The following is a 16,698-nucleotide window of genomic DNA, read 5'->3' on the forward strand; positions in this document are numbered from 1 at the left end:
AATTAATACAAATATAACAACCAATAGCTCTTTCTCACCGCTAACAAATAGGCAGTGAACGATATTTTTTTAATGGAGCCAAATATTGAAGTATTCCTATAATAAGCTAAGGAATCTTAGAATCAACGTTTATACTATAAACGTATATACTTTAACAAACCATAACACTTCTAAAACAGTTGCAGCCCAACCCAAGCTGACTTATGCTGACTTAATATAGGACGCAATCAATTCTAAGGAGGTGCAAATAGAATTTTATTTTTCGAGAAAGGGGAGCAGAATGATCCTCCCACAACTGAACCTTGCATACCTCCAGTAGAGATACCTTTTTTTAGTAACAAAAGAAATTAAAAGTTATTATTTGAAAGCGCAGTTCTCTTCATGAGTAGATTATGGTAAAATAACACGTCTTGCATGCAATCTACAGATGGGAAGAACTCTTTCAACTGCGGTGCTTTTGCTATATCATACGTAATTTGGAAATATGTTTGCATCGTTTTGAAATAATCAATTTGCTAGAGAAAGAGACTTAACACAAAAAAATCGAGCAATTGATTTGAAGTCAAGATAAAGTGTACGTAAAGAATTAAAAAGTAAAGATAGTGCGTAATTTTTTTAAAAAAGAGCCTCACAAAACTACTCACCGTTTCATTCTTACGGCGTTGCAATCGTCACTAGCAAAAACATTTTTTAGGTATCTGGAGAAATTGTTTTCTACAGGAAATCAATTTTTTAATTTTTAGAAAACTTTTGCTCTGAATAGATGTTTGGAGGGCGCATTAAGACTTTCTCTCTACCTCCCACCCCCTCCCTCTCTGTCTCTCTCTCTCCTTAGGACCCACCTATTACTTTATGTAACGCATAACTTCCTTAAATTTTTTAAAATTTTTACAGAAAATCATTATGAAATCCTCCCATAATTATTTTTTAATTACTTGTCTACTTTGTCGAAAGCTTTTGGAAGTTCTGGAATCGAGGTAATCGAGGTAATCGAGGTAAATTGTTCTTATATATTGGGAATTGTTTTTAAATCATTTCACGAAAAAAATGACAAAAAATTTATTTCTAAAAATATTTTTTAAAAAAATTTTAATTAAATTTTACTCGCAATTTTTTAATTTTTCATAACTATTCGTCAAAATACAAATTGTAACTTTGAAAAAACTTGTAATAAATGCTTATAATCACAGTTAAAGTGGTTAAAAATACTTAAAACTCAGCAAAAGTGATTAAAAATACTTAAAACACAGCAAAAGTGGTTAAAAACGCTTAAAATACAGCAAAAGTAAAATTACCAAAAGGTTTTTTGTTTACAAAAAAATTTCAGCTGGCAATTTTTTCTTTGGTTTCCTTAGGAAACATCGTAAACGCAAAATTTATAATAAAAAATGTATATACATACAGTGCATTTTACTTTAAAAATAAATATAAAAATAATATTTAACGGTGTTTGATGTGATCAACCGTAACAAAAATGAAACAAGCCGCATACCAAATTAGAACAAAGAAAATCCATGATCGTTGACGAAATGGAGATCGATGTTTGTTTACATAGCTTCCGAAATTTTTCTTCATGTAAATGCGACCATTGTAGACCAGTAATACTGGAATAACGTATTGAATAATAGCACCTGCATAAGATCCAGTTGCGCTTACCAGAAACTGTACGTCCGACGTCACAAACGCAATTATAATTGGAGGTATCACAGTTACCAAAGGAAATAAATATCGACGCATGAATAACCCATAATAGCGATCTTCTTTTAAAAACAAAGTTTTTAGGTTTTCACGCAATGTAATTGCAATAATGGGGAAATTCGTAGAAAGGGTGAACACAGGAAAAAGCTCCAACAAATATTTGCAAAAGGCAGGTGATTCGAAGTTCAAGGTATACAGATCTTCAAGCTTGCTCTCCACTACTGAGAATACTGCTGTCAAGACCTTAAAATAAAAAACAAAACCAAAAAAAGGAATTTGAAATCTTACTATTGCATCGTTTTTCAAATATTTATAACAAACACATAACCATCAAGACAAATTATACACAACATGAAAAATTATACACGACACGAAAAGAAACATTGAACTACGTCCATTCTTTGTTTCTTAACGCTTTTGACGCGCATTCAATTCTTGATTTTTTCAATTTAAGACGAGACGAGGAAAAAAGCGTTAACACAAAACTTGAAAAAAGCAAACTGTTTTGATAAACAAAAATCAAATAACCGAAATTTCTAAATTTTTCAAACAACTTTAAAAATATATAAGGCTTACAAGTATTGCAACTATTGTCTCAATTTTCTCAGGGTTCAAAATGGTTATAGTTGTAGGAGAGCCGTAACTAGGGTCTGTGCTACATTGCGCAAAATTTGGATTTAGTGCTTCAGCAATGAAAAGGGAATTAAAAGGCAATGAAAGGAGAATTAAAAGTATAATCATCTCGTTTAAGTTGCACCTGAAAATAGTGAGGGTCTGCGTATCGTTTTATTTCCATATCGTTATCATACCGATATGATATCGGGAAAAAAAAATGTCATAGGAATGATTACGACGGAATATCGATGTAATAATTTAAACCAGTATTGTAGTTAGTTTAAATTTTTGTATATACCGGAACACTCATCATTCCGATAATTTCATATCATATCGGAGGCTATTGACCACTGTCACTATTTAAAATTTTTGCAAGTTTTTCAAGCAAAAATTTCGTTGAAAAAAGTTTTTTTTAAAACTAATTTGGTATCTCTTGCCAGTCTTCTAAACTTTTATGCCCAGACAATTTTGTTTTGCCTCTCCCACCCCACCCCACTCCACCCCTGCAGTATCATGCCCTAATGATGACAGCAGATATAGAAACAATATTTGCAAATGATCTGAAAACCAATTGAGATTTCATAGAAACTTATGTGCATGTTGAAAGAGATTGGGCAATTTTAATCCATCTTTTAAATTTTAACCATCATTTTAAAGGATCATTTGGATCATTTTCAAGAAAGCTTAGCTTTCTTAAAATGAATCCAAATCTTAAATGATCTTAAATTTTTAACCTAGTATGAAACAACTCTAATTGAAAACATCCACTTTGCAATCACTGTGACACTGTCATGCAACTAAATTTTGTTGAAAGTTTAGTAGAATGACAGTGTAAGAATCAAAAATACATTTTACATTCCAAAAACCAAGTCATAGAATTAATTTTAAATTGAAAGACTTTCAAACTTTCAGAAATATCAAAAACCAAGTCATAGAATTAATTATAAATTGAAAGACTTTCAAACTTTCAGAAATATCAAAAACCAAGTCATAGAATTAATTATAAATTGAAAGACTTTCAAACTTTCAGAAATATCAAAAACCAAGTCATAGAATTAATTATAAATTGAAAGACTTTCAAACTTTCAGAAATATCAAAAGCTGTTAACAAAAGACAAAATTATAAATCAAAAAGATTAAAATGGCAAAGAGTTTCACCTCTTCAATCCTTTCATTTGACACACAAAACACTATTTTAGTATACTAAATTTTTAAAATATTAATCATAATAATTTAGCATAGTACTTTTTTTTTTTTGGAACTTGTCCTCAGTAAGCAAATTTTTTTTGCAGATTGTTCTCAATTTAAAATGTGAAGTAGCTGTGCAAAACAGTTCAAATATTATTGAAAATAAATTCTTCTCATAATTTATTAACTTTATGTAAATAATCTTGATTTATTAAATAAAAATCATTGGTTATAAATAAATGACAAAATTAATAAAGAGGATCTCTTACCAAGAGCAAGTAAAACAGAGAAACTAAGATGAAGTCCATGAGAACAACAAAATTGATGCGATTTTTATTGAGAACAGGAGTAATTATTGATGGGAGGGAATGCTGACACATAAATGCATAAACTGCAACACCAAAAAAATTTGGCAAATTCTTAAAATCAATTATTTTAACGCGGTGAGTTCCTTCACCCTTACCAATCTTTATTAACGCCAAAATAACCATCAGGATAAATGCTAAAAAAAGAAAAGAAACAGAAAATAGAAAGCCCCCACAATAGAAACAATCACAATTCAAGAATATGTTAGATATCAAGTTTTAGACATCATTTAGACAAAAACATCATTAAATATTAATCTTCACTTATAAGTATATTTGATTTAAAACTAAACAAAATACTTCAAATAAAAAAACATTACTAATCCAGAAAAATTGTTCTGCAAATTTTTTTTTGGATATATTTACAGAATCCAAGCCCAAAACAGAATTTAAAAAAAAAAAAAAATCAACATCAAATATCAAATGAAATATCAAATCAGACATCTACAATTACAAGAGTGTTAAAAATGAAGAAGCTATACATCAACAAAAAATAATCAGAAAAATAGTTGAAGTTTGAACAGAACCATGTTAACATTCAGAATCCATTTGGAGAAATGCTCTGTGGTCAGACGAGTCAAAATTCAATGTTTCCAGATTTTGATGTGGAAAAGTATAGAAAAAGAAAGAAGTAATGAAATTAAAAACTTAAACCTTAAAGAAAAACAGAGTAGTGGAGGAGTTATGGTCTGATGTTCTATGGTTTGATCTGGGGTCAGTAACTATGAGTTTATCAATGGAGTCATGACATAGGAAATATATCTTGTGATCTTGCAAATAAACCTCCAAGATTCCGCAAGAAAACTGGGACTAGCACAGACATATACCTTCCAGGAGGATAACGATACTGTAGGATCATTAAAAATTACCATAAGAAAAATAAAAACCATTTAACAAATAAAAATAAATAGACATTGACTGGCCATCTTAATCCCTTGATTTAAATACCATTATACATCTTTGAGGATCTATTGACTAAGCCATCTGAAAAAACTCTTCAATAAACAAAGACCTCAAAAGAAGATTTTCACAAGCCTGCGGCAACATGAGTCCTGAGGTCAGCCAAAATTTAGTAAATTCAATGATTAATTGAATATTGGCAGTAATTGTTGTAAAGGGTGGCCTAATAAAATCTTAATGACAAATATATACGTGAATAATTTCTTCCTATTTGTTTTATTTAAATATTTAACATAAAGATACAAAATTGTATTATTAATTTTGATGTACAAAAAATGAATTGCTTTTAATAACATAATTTTTTTTTAACTTGGACATATAACATTTAAAGACAGAGAAGGGCTCCTCCACTACCTTATAGCTGCACACAGTTGTATTTTTGAAATAGAAAGATAAATTTTAAAAAGATTTACCTAGTAGAAACAAAATTTGAATAAAATTTCTTTTTTCATCAAGAGTTCAAACCAAAAACCGAAACAAATAAAAAAAATCCTTTTAAAAAACGTTTTTTTTAACAGAAAGTCGAATATATACTTTTTTCTTGGAACAGCCCAAGCCAAAAACTTAAAAAACTTTTTATGATAAAATTAAAAAACTTTTTATGATAAACTTAAAAAACTTTTTATAAACATAGCCCAAATTATTTCTTCTAACAATCCACAAATCAAAAACTATAAAAAATTTTAAAAACATTTTTTAAAAAAACATAATCTGAATTTAATTATTTCATGTAATAACCTAAATAAATAATCAAAATGAAAGGAACAAATTTTAAATTCACAGCAAAATCTGATTATTATTTTTTGGTTTTACAAAGTTGAAACAAAAATTACTTTTTAGAAGTTGTTTTTTTTAATTTCTTTGATATTTTTGTACTTTTTTTTAATGCTTATTGGTTTAATGCATTTTAAACTTATATAATAAATTTTGTCAAGCACAATCAATTGCATGATCAGTGTTTAGAAACACATGTTCAAAATTTAAGTGGTGTATACAGATGCCATCAATAAGATACATTAAAACATGTATAAGCAAAAAAGTTATTTATACTTAAGAAGTCAATACAAGTATTTTTACCTATCCATCTGAATACAGTGGTGAAAATTTGAAGAACTTTGGTTTTGGATAAATTGAAAAAAGCGAATGGACATAACAAAGCCACAAATACAACCTTAAATGTAAAAGAGGAGCACAAACCCCATTCAAAATGAGCACATTTAAATCCTAAAGTATAAAGAGAAAAAAGGGTACTGACCAACATAATTCTGTACATATCTAAAACGCTCACTGACTTGGCATTGGAACATGGACTTGCCAAACTATCTTTGTCATCAAAACTAACATGACCTCCACTATTAAAAAATTACTATTATTTATATTGCTGTATATGCATAAATACTAAATACTATATGTATTTAAAGATTAAAATATAAATTACAATTATAAATTAATGTTTTTAACATCTGTAATAAAGAAAAGAAACTAATAAAAAAGAAAAAAAAGGATTTTGTTCTATATTTCAAAAAAGGATTTTCAAACAGTCTAAAACAATAAAACTCATACCAAATAACAGTTGCTAGAGATTTTGGGACTGCTGCAGCATATATAGCAAGATCTCCGTATAGGTACAATGCAATTACAATGTAATACAATGCCAAACCAACTAAAATAGATGCTAAATAGATTAATATTCAACAATAATTTAAAAGAAAGCTCTTAGGAGTACTATGAAATTATAAAACAAGCTTGTAATAAACAAACTCAGTTTAGAAAGGTTTTTACAGGTATTTAACGTTTTTTAAAGTTTAAAAAACAACTGTAAGTTTGCAGGACTTATTTGCTAAGAATGACGTTTCTTTTTTAATGAACTGAAGGCCAGCATTTTTCACAAAGTTGGCCTTCAATTTTGTCAAAAGTCAAAAAGTTTAATTCAGCCTGACTCTTCCTTAAGAATAGTTAATTTTTTTTTACAAGTGAAAATAAGATCCTATTAAAATTGAAAATATCACTATCTTTCCATTTACTTGAATTGGATAAAACAATTGAAGCAAATCTTTTGTTAATGGTTGTATTATTTCTAATAATAATATATTTGTACTGTTGTAATATTTTTCACTTTCTAATCTTATTTCTAAAGAGATTTATTATTATTATTATTATTATTATTATTATTATTATTATTATTATTATTATTATTATTATTATTATTATTATTATTATTATTATTATTATTATTATTATTATTATTATCATTATTATTATTATCATGATTATTATTATTATTATTTTTATTATTATTATTATTATTATTATTATCATTATTATTATTATTATTATTATTATTATTATTATTATTATTATTATTATTATTATTATTATTATTATTATTATTATTATTATTATTATTATTATTATTATTATTATTATTATTATTATTATTATTATTATTATTACTATTATTATTATTATTATTATTATTATTACTAAAAAGTGATAACAACCTGTATTTAGTAAAATTTAACAGCTTTTTGATGAAACTGCTGCATAATACAATTTGATACCTTGAATTTAAAGGGACAAAAACAGATTTAAAAAATATGGTTTTTAGATATATAAAAAATCAGGTGGTCAGTAATAAAGCCAGAAACTAACACAAAAAAATCTTGATGTTGGTATTAATTAGGGTAATAAATCAATGTAAGGTTTTTAATTTGATATTTTAATTTACCTTTATTAAAAAAAAGTCCAGCAAGTTGGCCCTGAAAAAAATATTCATATAAATACTTATGGTGTATTAACAATGGAAATTCAATAACAAAGATAATATAAATAATAAAACTACAATAAATAACATATAATCAGGAGAAGCAAAAAGTTGCACAATTAGTTATCTTAGAAATATATTGCATGGTGTTAAATATAACAACAACTGCTGTAAACCACAGAAGAATTCTGGAGAATGTTTTAATTAAATTATTTGTAAATATCTTGCTTGTAAGATCTTTAAAAAAACAGCTGAAACAGATATCAATCAGCAAAAAGATTTTTTTTAAACATTTTTTAATGTCAAGATAAACAACTTTACTTTAAACAAGAAAAATTTTTTTTAAAAATTTTTTATGATGGTCAATTTTTAAATTTTGATGATCAAAAATAATTGAACTTGTGGTCTTTGTTACATTATTTTTTATGTTTACATTCAATTTTTTAGACAATGAAAGAAAAAGAAAAAAGAAAATTAAACAACTTTAAGCTTGAAAGAATTCTTAATAATATATAATATCTTATGAGAAGATTTCCGCAACTATGTCAAAATTAAGCAGTATCCCAATTTTATCTAATTAAAAGCACTTTAAAAAAAAAACTTATTTTTTCAGAACAAAGTATACATTTATTCTGAATATTACTTTTATATTTTTTCAATTTTAGCTATGAAACTTTAAGTACCACATAAAGTTGTTATGATTTACCATGATTTCAATGTAAATTGAGCAATCTTAAATTAATTTTTCTTGTTTTGCCCAACATATGACTCTAAATAAAATATTTCATTTTTTTTTGTAAGTGGTACTTTTCAGACAAAAAAAATTTTCTCCTCTTCAAACATCCAAGTTTTAATTTCACAGTTGCAGAAAGTAAAACATAGAAGATAGAGGTGGTGTGGGGTGAGTTTGCTTTATATCAAAAGACAATATTGAGAAGGAATATTTGTGAATATGCTGACAGGAATTACCCATTGATTTAGTTGCTACCTGTTTATTTTTTAATACTTTTATCAATCTTGAGTTCCTTATTTAACTTTTTCATTCTCTTCCCCCATTTTTGTTTGTATTGCGTTCTTGTCTTACCCTTTCTCAAGTCTCTTTGTTTATGGCAAAGTACAAACAAGGTAGGCCTGTAACTAACCAACTATAGAACTACAACATTACTTCTCTTTCATTACTTAATAGCAACTTTTTATAAATTTTTATAAAACCCATGTTCAAGAAGATTTAGCACTTTAAAAAATTTTACTATTTATTTATCAAAAACTGATTTACCTTGCTTTGTATTTTTTATAGACCTTTGATGTTCAAGTTTTAAAAAAATCGTGTACTTTTTTTTAGTACTAAAAAAACATGTATTAAATTGAAATCCAAAAGAGTTTATACAAACTTGTTGGTCAAATGAAATATTCGAAAATTTAGCAACCTTAAGTAAAAATATATCCAAAATATATCCAAAGAAATACATCCCAACTGAACAATACCAGCTGAGCACTGAATAACCACAAAAATGATATTTCTCATAAAAACAAGCCTAAAAGTGGAAGGCCTAAAGCTTTGAGCTGACAAAAGAAAAAGATTTGGTCAGACAAACAAATGTTAAGGTTAGAAGGTCTCAACAATTTAAGGGAGAAATCAAGATCTCATTGGCTTACTATTCACATTTATCTTCTCATTTGCTTACTATTCATATTTATCTTAAGAAAAACCATGTAAAATGTTGCAAACAGAAGCAAATTTCCATATATAAGCAGTGAGAAAAAATACCTCTTTGTTGTATATATATCATCCATAAAAAAAAACTTTACAAATTAACAATTACCATTTCAACTTTTTCTGTAATCTCATACAAATAAACATTGTCTTTTACGTAAGAATCTAAATATAAAAAACTTCATATAAACAAGAATAAAAAGGCATTTAACAGATTTATAATTTACAAAGCTTACTACAAATTCTGTATTATTGGAAAATAAAAACATTGGTCATAATTCCAAATACATTAACAGAACAGAAAAGAATCAAATTCTAACTATATCAAAGAAATAAATATATGAAATCTTTTAAAAAACAAATAGCCTAAACAAACCATTTTGTTATGGTAGTACTTAGTCTACTAAGTTATTTTTATTTTAGATTAACACTTTTCACAAGACCTAGGAAATTTAAGAAATTCTAGAAAATAGTGACACAACTCTTTTGTTCTTTTTTCTGGGAACACATAAAATACCCATATGAACATATTTTTTAAAAAAATAATTTAAATACTATGTCACTGCAAATTTCATAATAAGTTTGGTGATTTCAAAATAAATGTTCTACTGTTATTTTTACACACATATTTGCTATTGTTGATGCAGAAAATAAATGATTAAAAAAAAAAAAAAAAAACAGCTAAAAAGTAAAGATGAGTAGTAAAAAGAAGCCTTTTGCTGATCTTGCCATGAATGGAATTACACCCAGAGACATTGCCAAGATGCTAAATGATTAAATGTTTTCAAATGACTGGTCATGTTAAGAGGAAGCTGGATCTCCAGATTTGTCACCTTTTGATTATTCAATCTGGATATATGTGGGTCAAGGGCTTGTCAAAGTTCCCACAACAATGTTAACTCCCTGAAGGCTGATGTTAAGGAGTGGGAAAAGATACCCAAGGACTATATCCAGACCACCTGTTCCAGGTTCAGGAGTCCACTTGAAGTTGTGATTGATGCTGAGAGAAGACATATTGAATAAAAATGTGGTAGATGTAATTCAAAACACTTTTTATTAAATAAATTTTTTTTGTTTGGCTTCAAGTTTTCATTCTACATTATTTTTTGTCAAAAAACCAATTTTTTTACAAAATTTGCAGTCACAACGGTACTTTACCCACTTGTTAAAAGTGGAGTATCTTCATCCTCTTCATCATGATTTGAAGTTTCAGAAATTCCCTGTACATCTGTCAAAGCATCTCGAATCTGGAGTAAAATTATTTGAGCATTATATTTTTTTAAATTACAACAACACACTTGAGCTTAAAAGTTTAAATATTACAAACTTATAAATTTATACATTTTGAAAATTTATGATTTTAGCTGTGAGTTTTAAGATAAAGTTATAAGTAGTAATTGAAATTAAATATTCTAAATCATACATACATTATATTGCACTGCTTAAAATTGCTTAAATACAACGTATCTAGTAACCAACAGTTTAAGACAACTGTTTTAACCACTTTCATTATGGTCTTCTTTTACATTATATGATGCTGTGCAATAGTAAAGATAGGTTTTTCTTTTCTTTAGATTTTTGTTTTTACTTTCTTAAAAATAGAAAAGAAATGTTCATTTGGTAACTGGGAAAAAATTGAAAAGTTCTTTCAAATGATGACAACTTGTAAAAACTAAAAAGTTCTTTCAAGTGATAACAACTGGTAAAAACTAAAATGTTTTTTAAAATAATGATTGCAAAAGCTGCAAAATTTTTTGAGGTGCCCCAGAATTGGCAAAGCTTTCTTAATTGTGATTTTCATAGGAGCTTTTAAGCAATACATTATTACTATAAAACTAGTGAATTTAACTACAATTCCTTGATTGAAGAAAAGAGAGCAATCAAAGATGAAATAGAAAATTATACTAAAAAAAAGTTAAATTGAGATGGTTTAGATGATAAATAAAGAAATTTGATTCATATAACAAAAAATATATAAATTATATAAATGAATGATAAAATTTGATTCATATAAAAAAAATCAAAAGTTTAATTTAAAATTAAATCAAGCACATTTTATTAAACTACTTTTTGATCAAAAACTAAGTTTTTTCTGAAGAAAAATTTTCTGAAGAGAAAATTTTTTAAACATTTCAAAGACAAATTTTGCCATTTTGCTGTCATAAATTAAAACTTTTACTGCTTTGTTTTATTCTGTTTTTACAATTTCTGCAAATTTGGCATCATTTAAATCTTTTAACCTTAACAAACTTGAAAAAATAACTTACTGAAACTGGGTCTGGAGATTTGGTTTTTATTCGATAAACAGCGTTTGCAATTGACATTGCTTCAATCATAAAGGTTGCTGTACAATAGCTAGAAAGTATATAACAATTACAAATTTAAACATGAAAATTTTAAACTTCTTGTTATTTTGCTTCATATTTTCCTTTATTACAAAAACTTTAAAACTTAATTTGTTTGCATACCTCATAAGAGCCAAAACAGCAAGAGCAAAGATCCCAAGTATCCATCCTACTTGAGCAAAAGCTTTTGGAAGTGTCAAGGCACCTGCACCAACAATTAAGTTGAAAACATAAATAAATGCAATCTAAAAGAAGTGAGCAGAATATTAGGAAAAAGCATATAATAATAAATTTTCCTATGAGCTATATTAAATATTATCTTGTTAAGAATCGCAATAATTGAGATTTACTCAACTCTATGATATAATCAAAGAATCAAGATTAATTAAACATTTCAAAGTTTAAAATTTTTTTTTTCTCCTTTTTTTTCTCCTTTAGATCAGTAAAAGTGTACTATCCTCCATTTTACAAATAAACTTTTTATTAAAATTTTCAGCAAATTGTTTAGGTTATATAAATTTGCACAACAATTGATACTATCTAATCTAATACTTGACAATGATACTATCTGATGTGTGAAATCATTAGAAAGATGCTGCTCCTTACTAATTGATATTCCTTCTCTTTAAAAAATACTTGACCAGACACATTTGATAATGCATATATTTATTATTATAAAATATATTTACTATAACCACAAAAACTTAATCTGCATTTAACATTGTGCAACATTATTTACATATAGCATATGGATTGAGGCTCTGTAATTAGTCTCCAATAAAAAAATACTTCAAGATACAAAATTAAAAAAATGTTTAAGAGATAGCATAGAAGCAAATAGATAACATAGTAGTAAAGAAATGAAGTACAAAGCAAAGGACAGAGTTACCTAAAACTACCCTTAATTTATGAGAATTGTTTAAAAGAAAAAAAAAATTCATTTCATAAAACAATTAAACTTTCACTTGGAAAAATTAATAGGTGCTTTTTATTCTGACAACCAAAATATATAACTTAAAGTACTTAAATGAAATTTTTATGTTTTTTTTTTTTTTATAAAAATCTTTTTTCAAAGTAATCTTTTAATAATAGCAAGTAACATGGAATTCATTTTTAAACAAAAGAAAAACTTAACTCAAGCAACAAGGCCAAAGAGATAGAAAAATATTATTATAGATATAACAGATTCAGTTTAATAGTTATTCAATAGTGTTACTTATAACATTTTGTTTATTTTTCTAATAACTGTATAAGAAAAATGCCACCTGATAACTTTTAGAGTTACATTTCTTTAAACATAAAATTTAAACTTTACATATCAAATATGTTTAAGTATCCAAAAACATAGTATTATATAAAACCATTATCAAGAGCATATATTTTAATATATCTTTAACAATTATAACAACATGTTATATATAATTGCACACTGTTATGGTATCTTATTTCTTCTTATTTATTTTTAAATAAGTTGTATGTCATTCAAGAAAAAAAATTTCTAAGGTCAAGTTTGATGATTGCCATTAGGCATGAAACTCTAAGTAGTATAAAGAATTAAGAAAATATAAAATCTGTTATACAAATAAGATATTTTTTATTTTAATATAAAACAATTTATGTATGTATTGCATGTATGTATATATGTATGCAATTCTATGTATACAAACATATACATATACATATACATAATACATACATACATACATACATACATACATACATACATACATACATACATACATACATACATACATACATACATACATACATACATACATACATACATACATACATACATACATACATACATACATACATAATGTATATATATAAGAACTAGGCTATCCCTTTTTTTTAATTTCTATGCTAAAATGAATGCCACATTTAATATTTTAGAAAACAGCTAACTGACAAAAAAAAAAAAAAAAAGGAAGAATTATCAATACTGGTGACCAAGGAGAATGCTTTAAATGCCAAAACTAAACTAATAGTAGATTGGTGAAGAAATAACAACATACAGGTAAAACTATCTGTTGGATCAGGTAGAAGGCCTAAAACTTATTTAAAAAAAGAAGATTGCTTAATTGTTAAAGCTAGGAGAAAAAAAATTGTTTTAGTTTCAACCCTTGCAAGGCAACGCATCAAGTAATACATAAAGATCAATGTTTGGGTGCACTAAAACAACATATGTATTTTGCACACAAGTTAGAAAACTACACCAGGTGAATAGAAGAATGGACCAGCATATGTATTACACCATCTCAGTTAACCAATTTAGAGCTAGTATAGAAGGACATTTTTCTAATGGTGACTATACGTTTCAAAAATATAAAAATTTCAAGCACACTGCCAGTTTAAATAATTACATATATATAGTCCAAATTGATACTAGTTATGGCAAAGCTAGAACAGACTCCTGATTTAAACCTAATAAAACTGCAGGATTGTAGGCTAAAAAACAAGAACAAAATGTTCAAAACTATTCTCAGTTGTTGGAATGCATTTCCAGTTGATTTGTTAAAAAAATTTATCAACAAAATAGTGTACCTTTGAAATGCATAGAAGTCAAAGCAATCAACGGTCAATTAAAACTGTTAAAAACTGAAATTTTAAGAATATTTTACAATATTTACCTTCTATTTCTTATTATCACCACCAGGTTTTTTAATACCACCACCCTTGACTTATATTACTTACTTATGCTACTATATCATACAAGGTTAAAAGGATTTATTTCTTATACATATATATATATATATATATATGTATATATATATATATATATATATATATATATATATATATATATATATATATATATATATATATATATATATATATATATATATATATATATATATATATATATATATATATATATATATATATATATATATATATATATATATATATATATATATATTACCTTCCATGAATAATATTGGACATCAGGGCTGCTAAGATTTGCCATATTATTCGACCAACTCAATGAATGTCTAATGCATAATTGTTGATGTGAAACTTATTTTGATTTGTTTACAACTTTAAATAAATATTTGTCATTTTTATTGCGTAATTGATGACGTTTTTAATCAAAAGCAAAAAAGGTTTTTTTTGTTTTTTTGAGAATGGTCATGATGGGGGATAAGTAGCGAGAAAAAAAAGTTGGTATCGATGATATATATTAACTAGATATCTAGCTCGCGCTTCCGCAGTGAAGCAAATTTTTTGCCAGCCTGAAACGGTGTAAATATAAGTAAAAGCAAAACAAAAATGAAGTATTGTCAGTTTAAATAAAACGGCTACCAAAATCTTGTAAAAACTTGCTTCACTTTTTCTAACGGAATTTTTGTGAAGTTAGACATCTAGTTAATATATATCATTGGTTGGTATCATAATCCTTTTTAAGACCGAAAAAAAAAAGATTAAATTATTTATTAAAGAATATTGTTTAAAAAAATATTTCACAGCCATACGACCGTGTTAATATATAAGGTTTAAAATCTGAAGTTTAGTTTGACTAGAGTATTTTTTCAGGAGATCGCAACCTCACTCCTAGATTTTAGAGCAAACTACATTGGGAACGAGGTTAGTCTATTAACAGTAAACTATCATGCTTGTCACGTGTAGCTTTGATTTCTTCGTAAATATTTATAAGGCCCCCTACTTATGTTTGGAAAGTTTTCACAACAACTTTTGAATCAAACGATAATAATATTATTTTTACAAACATGCAATGGATGAAGTTAATAGTTTTATGATTTATTACTTTTGTAAAAGTATAGAGGGGAAATAATAAGAATCACAGGTCAAAGATTGATGATGAGTTTTTGAATTAGGTGAATGGAAAATTAAGTAGGTGAGATTTGGTATATATTAGGGGTGAATCATCCAGGAGGCATTAACACGGTGGAAAAAAATCCTATTTGAGTCTTAGTGTCCTCGTTGTAAATTGAAAATAGCAAGTTCTGTTGTAAATTGAAAATAGCAAGATTTGAAATTATTGATCAGCTATTAAAAAATGCAACCTAGTTATAACGAATTGAAAAGTCACAGTACCTTCTATAAGCCTATGCATGGGAATGAATAAGGACAAAAACCACATAAATTCTGGAATCTTAGTTGAGTAGATTTCTTTTTTACCGATCACTGGAACATAACTCCCAATATCTGTTAAATTTATTAATGCAAGAAAATGTAATTTGAATTTTGAGCAAACGGCGATTATTTTGAGCAAACGGCGATTATTTTAGAGAACTTTAATCTTTTACACAGCAATTTTTTTTTGACAGCAACTTTTGCTCTTTGTGTTCGGCAAATTAAAATGACTTTGCGGTGCATAAAAACATGCTCTAAGACCATGCAACACATCCCCAGAACTTTTTTGATTATCATCGGAAAATAATGTGAACGGCAACTTTTTTTTACTAGGGGCCTGGGGAGAAATCACATATTTTAGGGGAGTGCCCAAGAATTTCCTTGTTCAAGATAGGTAACTAAGAGGCATCAGGCATACTCAAATTTCTAGTATGTTGATACTGGTGTCCAATGAGGATGACTTGCAAAAAAAGGGTAATTGGAGCTATACCAACCCCGCCCCGATCCCTAACTGCCCCCTTCCTAGAACTACGTCTCCTTTAATCATAATTTTTTTTTGTTCTATCATAAACTAGATCAAAATTCATCGACAGATTTCAAATTTCATCAAAAAATCTCTTTTCGTTTAAGATTTATAACCATGCAAAGCTTAAAATTACATCCAATTACCCCCTGAAATAACTTTAAGTGGTCTTAATTTTTAAACGAAAAATTTTTTTTTTGATAATTTTTGAAATCTGTCGATGAATTTTGATCTAGTTTAATAAAAAAAAACAAGTAAAAAATTGAAAAGGGTTTTTAGGAACTATACCCTAACGGGGATTCGGGGGATCGTTTCGAACACCACAAAATCATCCCCATGCCCCTGTATTTAGATTTTCAGAAATGTTTGTGATAGATTTATCAATTTTTTTTTAAAGTATTTTAAAATGTTTGTTTAACATTGAAATT

General features: G+C 26.8%; 1 protein-coding gene across 1 annotated transcript; it reads right to left on the reverse strand.

Annotated features, from left to right (window-relative positions):
- Positions 1-1,436: 1,436 nt before the first annotated feature.
- Positions 1,437-14,746, reverse strand: LOC149878257 (putative sodium-coupled neutral amino acid transporter 12). Its single transcript, XM_090073132.1, has 11 exons — positions 14,576-14,746; positions 11,773-11,894; positions 11,572-11,659; positions 10,467-10,551; positions 9,414-9,469; positions 7,555-7,585; positions 6,390-6,489; positions 6,082-6,178; positions 5,904-5,997; positions 3,771-4,003; positions 1,437-1,941 (listed from the first exon to the last, which is right to left on the reverse strand). The coding sequence occupies exons 1-11, from the start codon at positions 14,618-14,620 to the stop codon at positions 1,441-1,443; spliced, it is 1,452 nt and encodes a 483-aa protein (XP_089929258.1). The 5' UTR covers positions 14,621-14,746; the 3' UTR covers positions 1,437-1,440.
- Positions 14,747-16,698: the final 1,952 nt, after the last annotated feature.

The sequence above is a fragment of the Hydra viridissima genome, unplaced genomic scaffold, assembly GCF_058129835.1.
Source record: "Hydra viridissima isolate aposymbiotic clone 2 unplaced genomic scaffold, HvirCarnegie_v1 scaffold_15, whole genome shotgun sequence".
Classification (NCBI taxonomy): domain Eukaryota; kingdom Metazoa; phylum Cnidaria; class Hydrozoa; order Anthoathecata; family Hydridae; genus Hydra; species Hydra viridissima.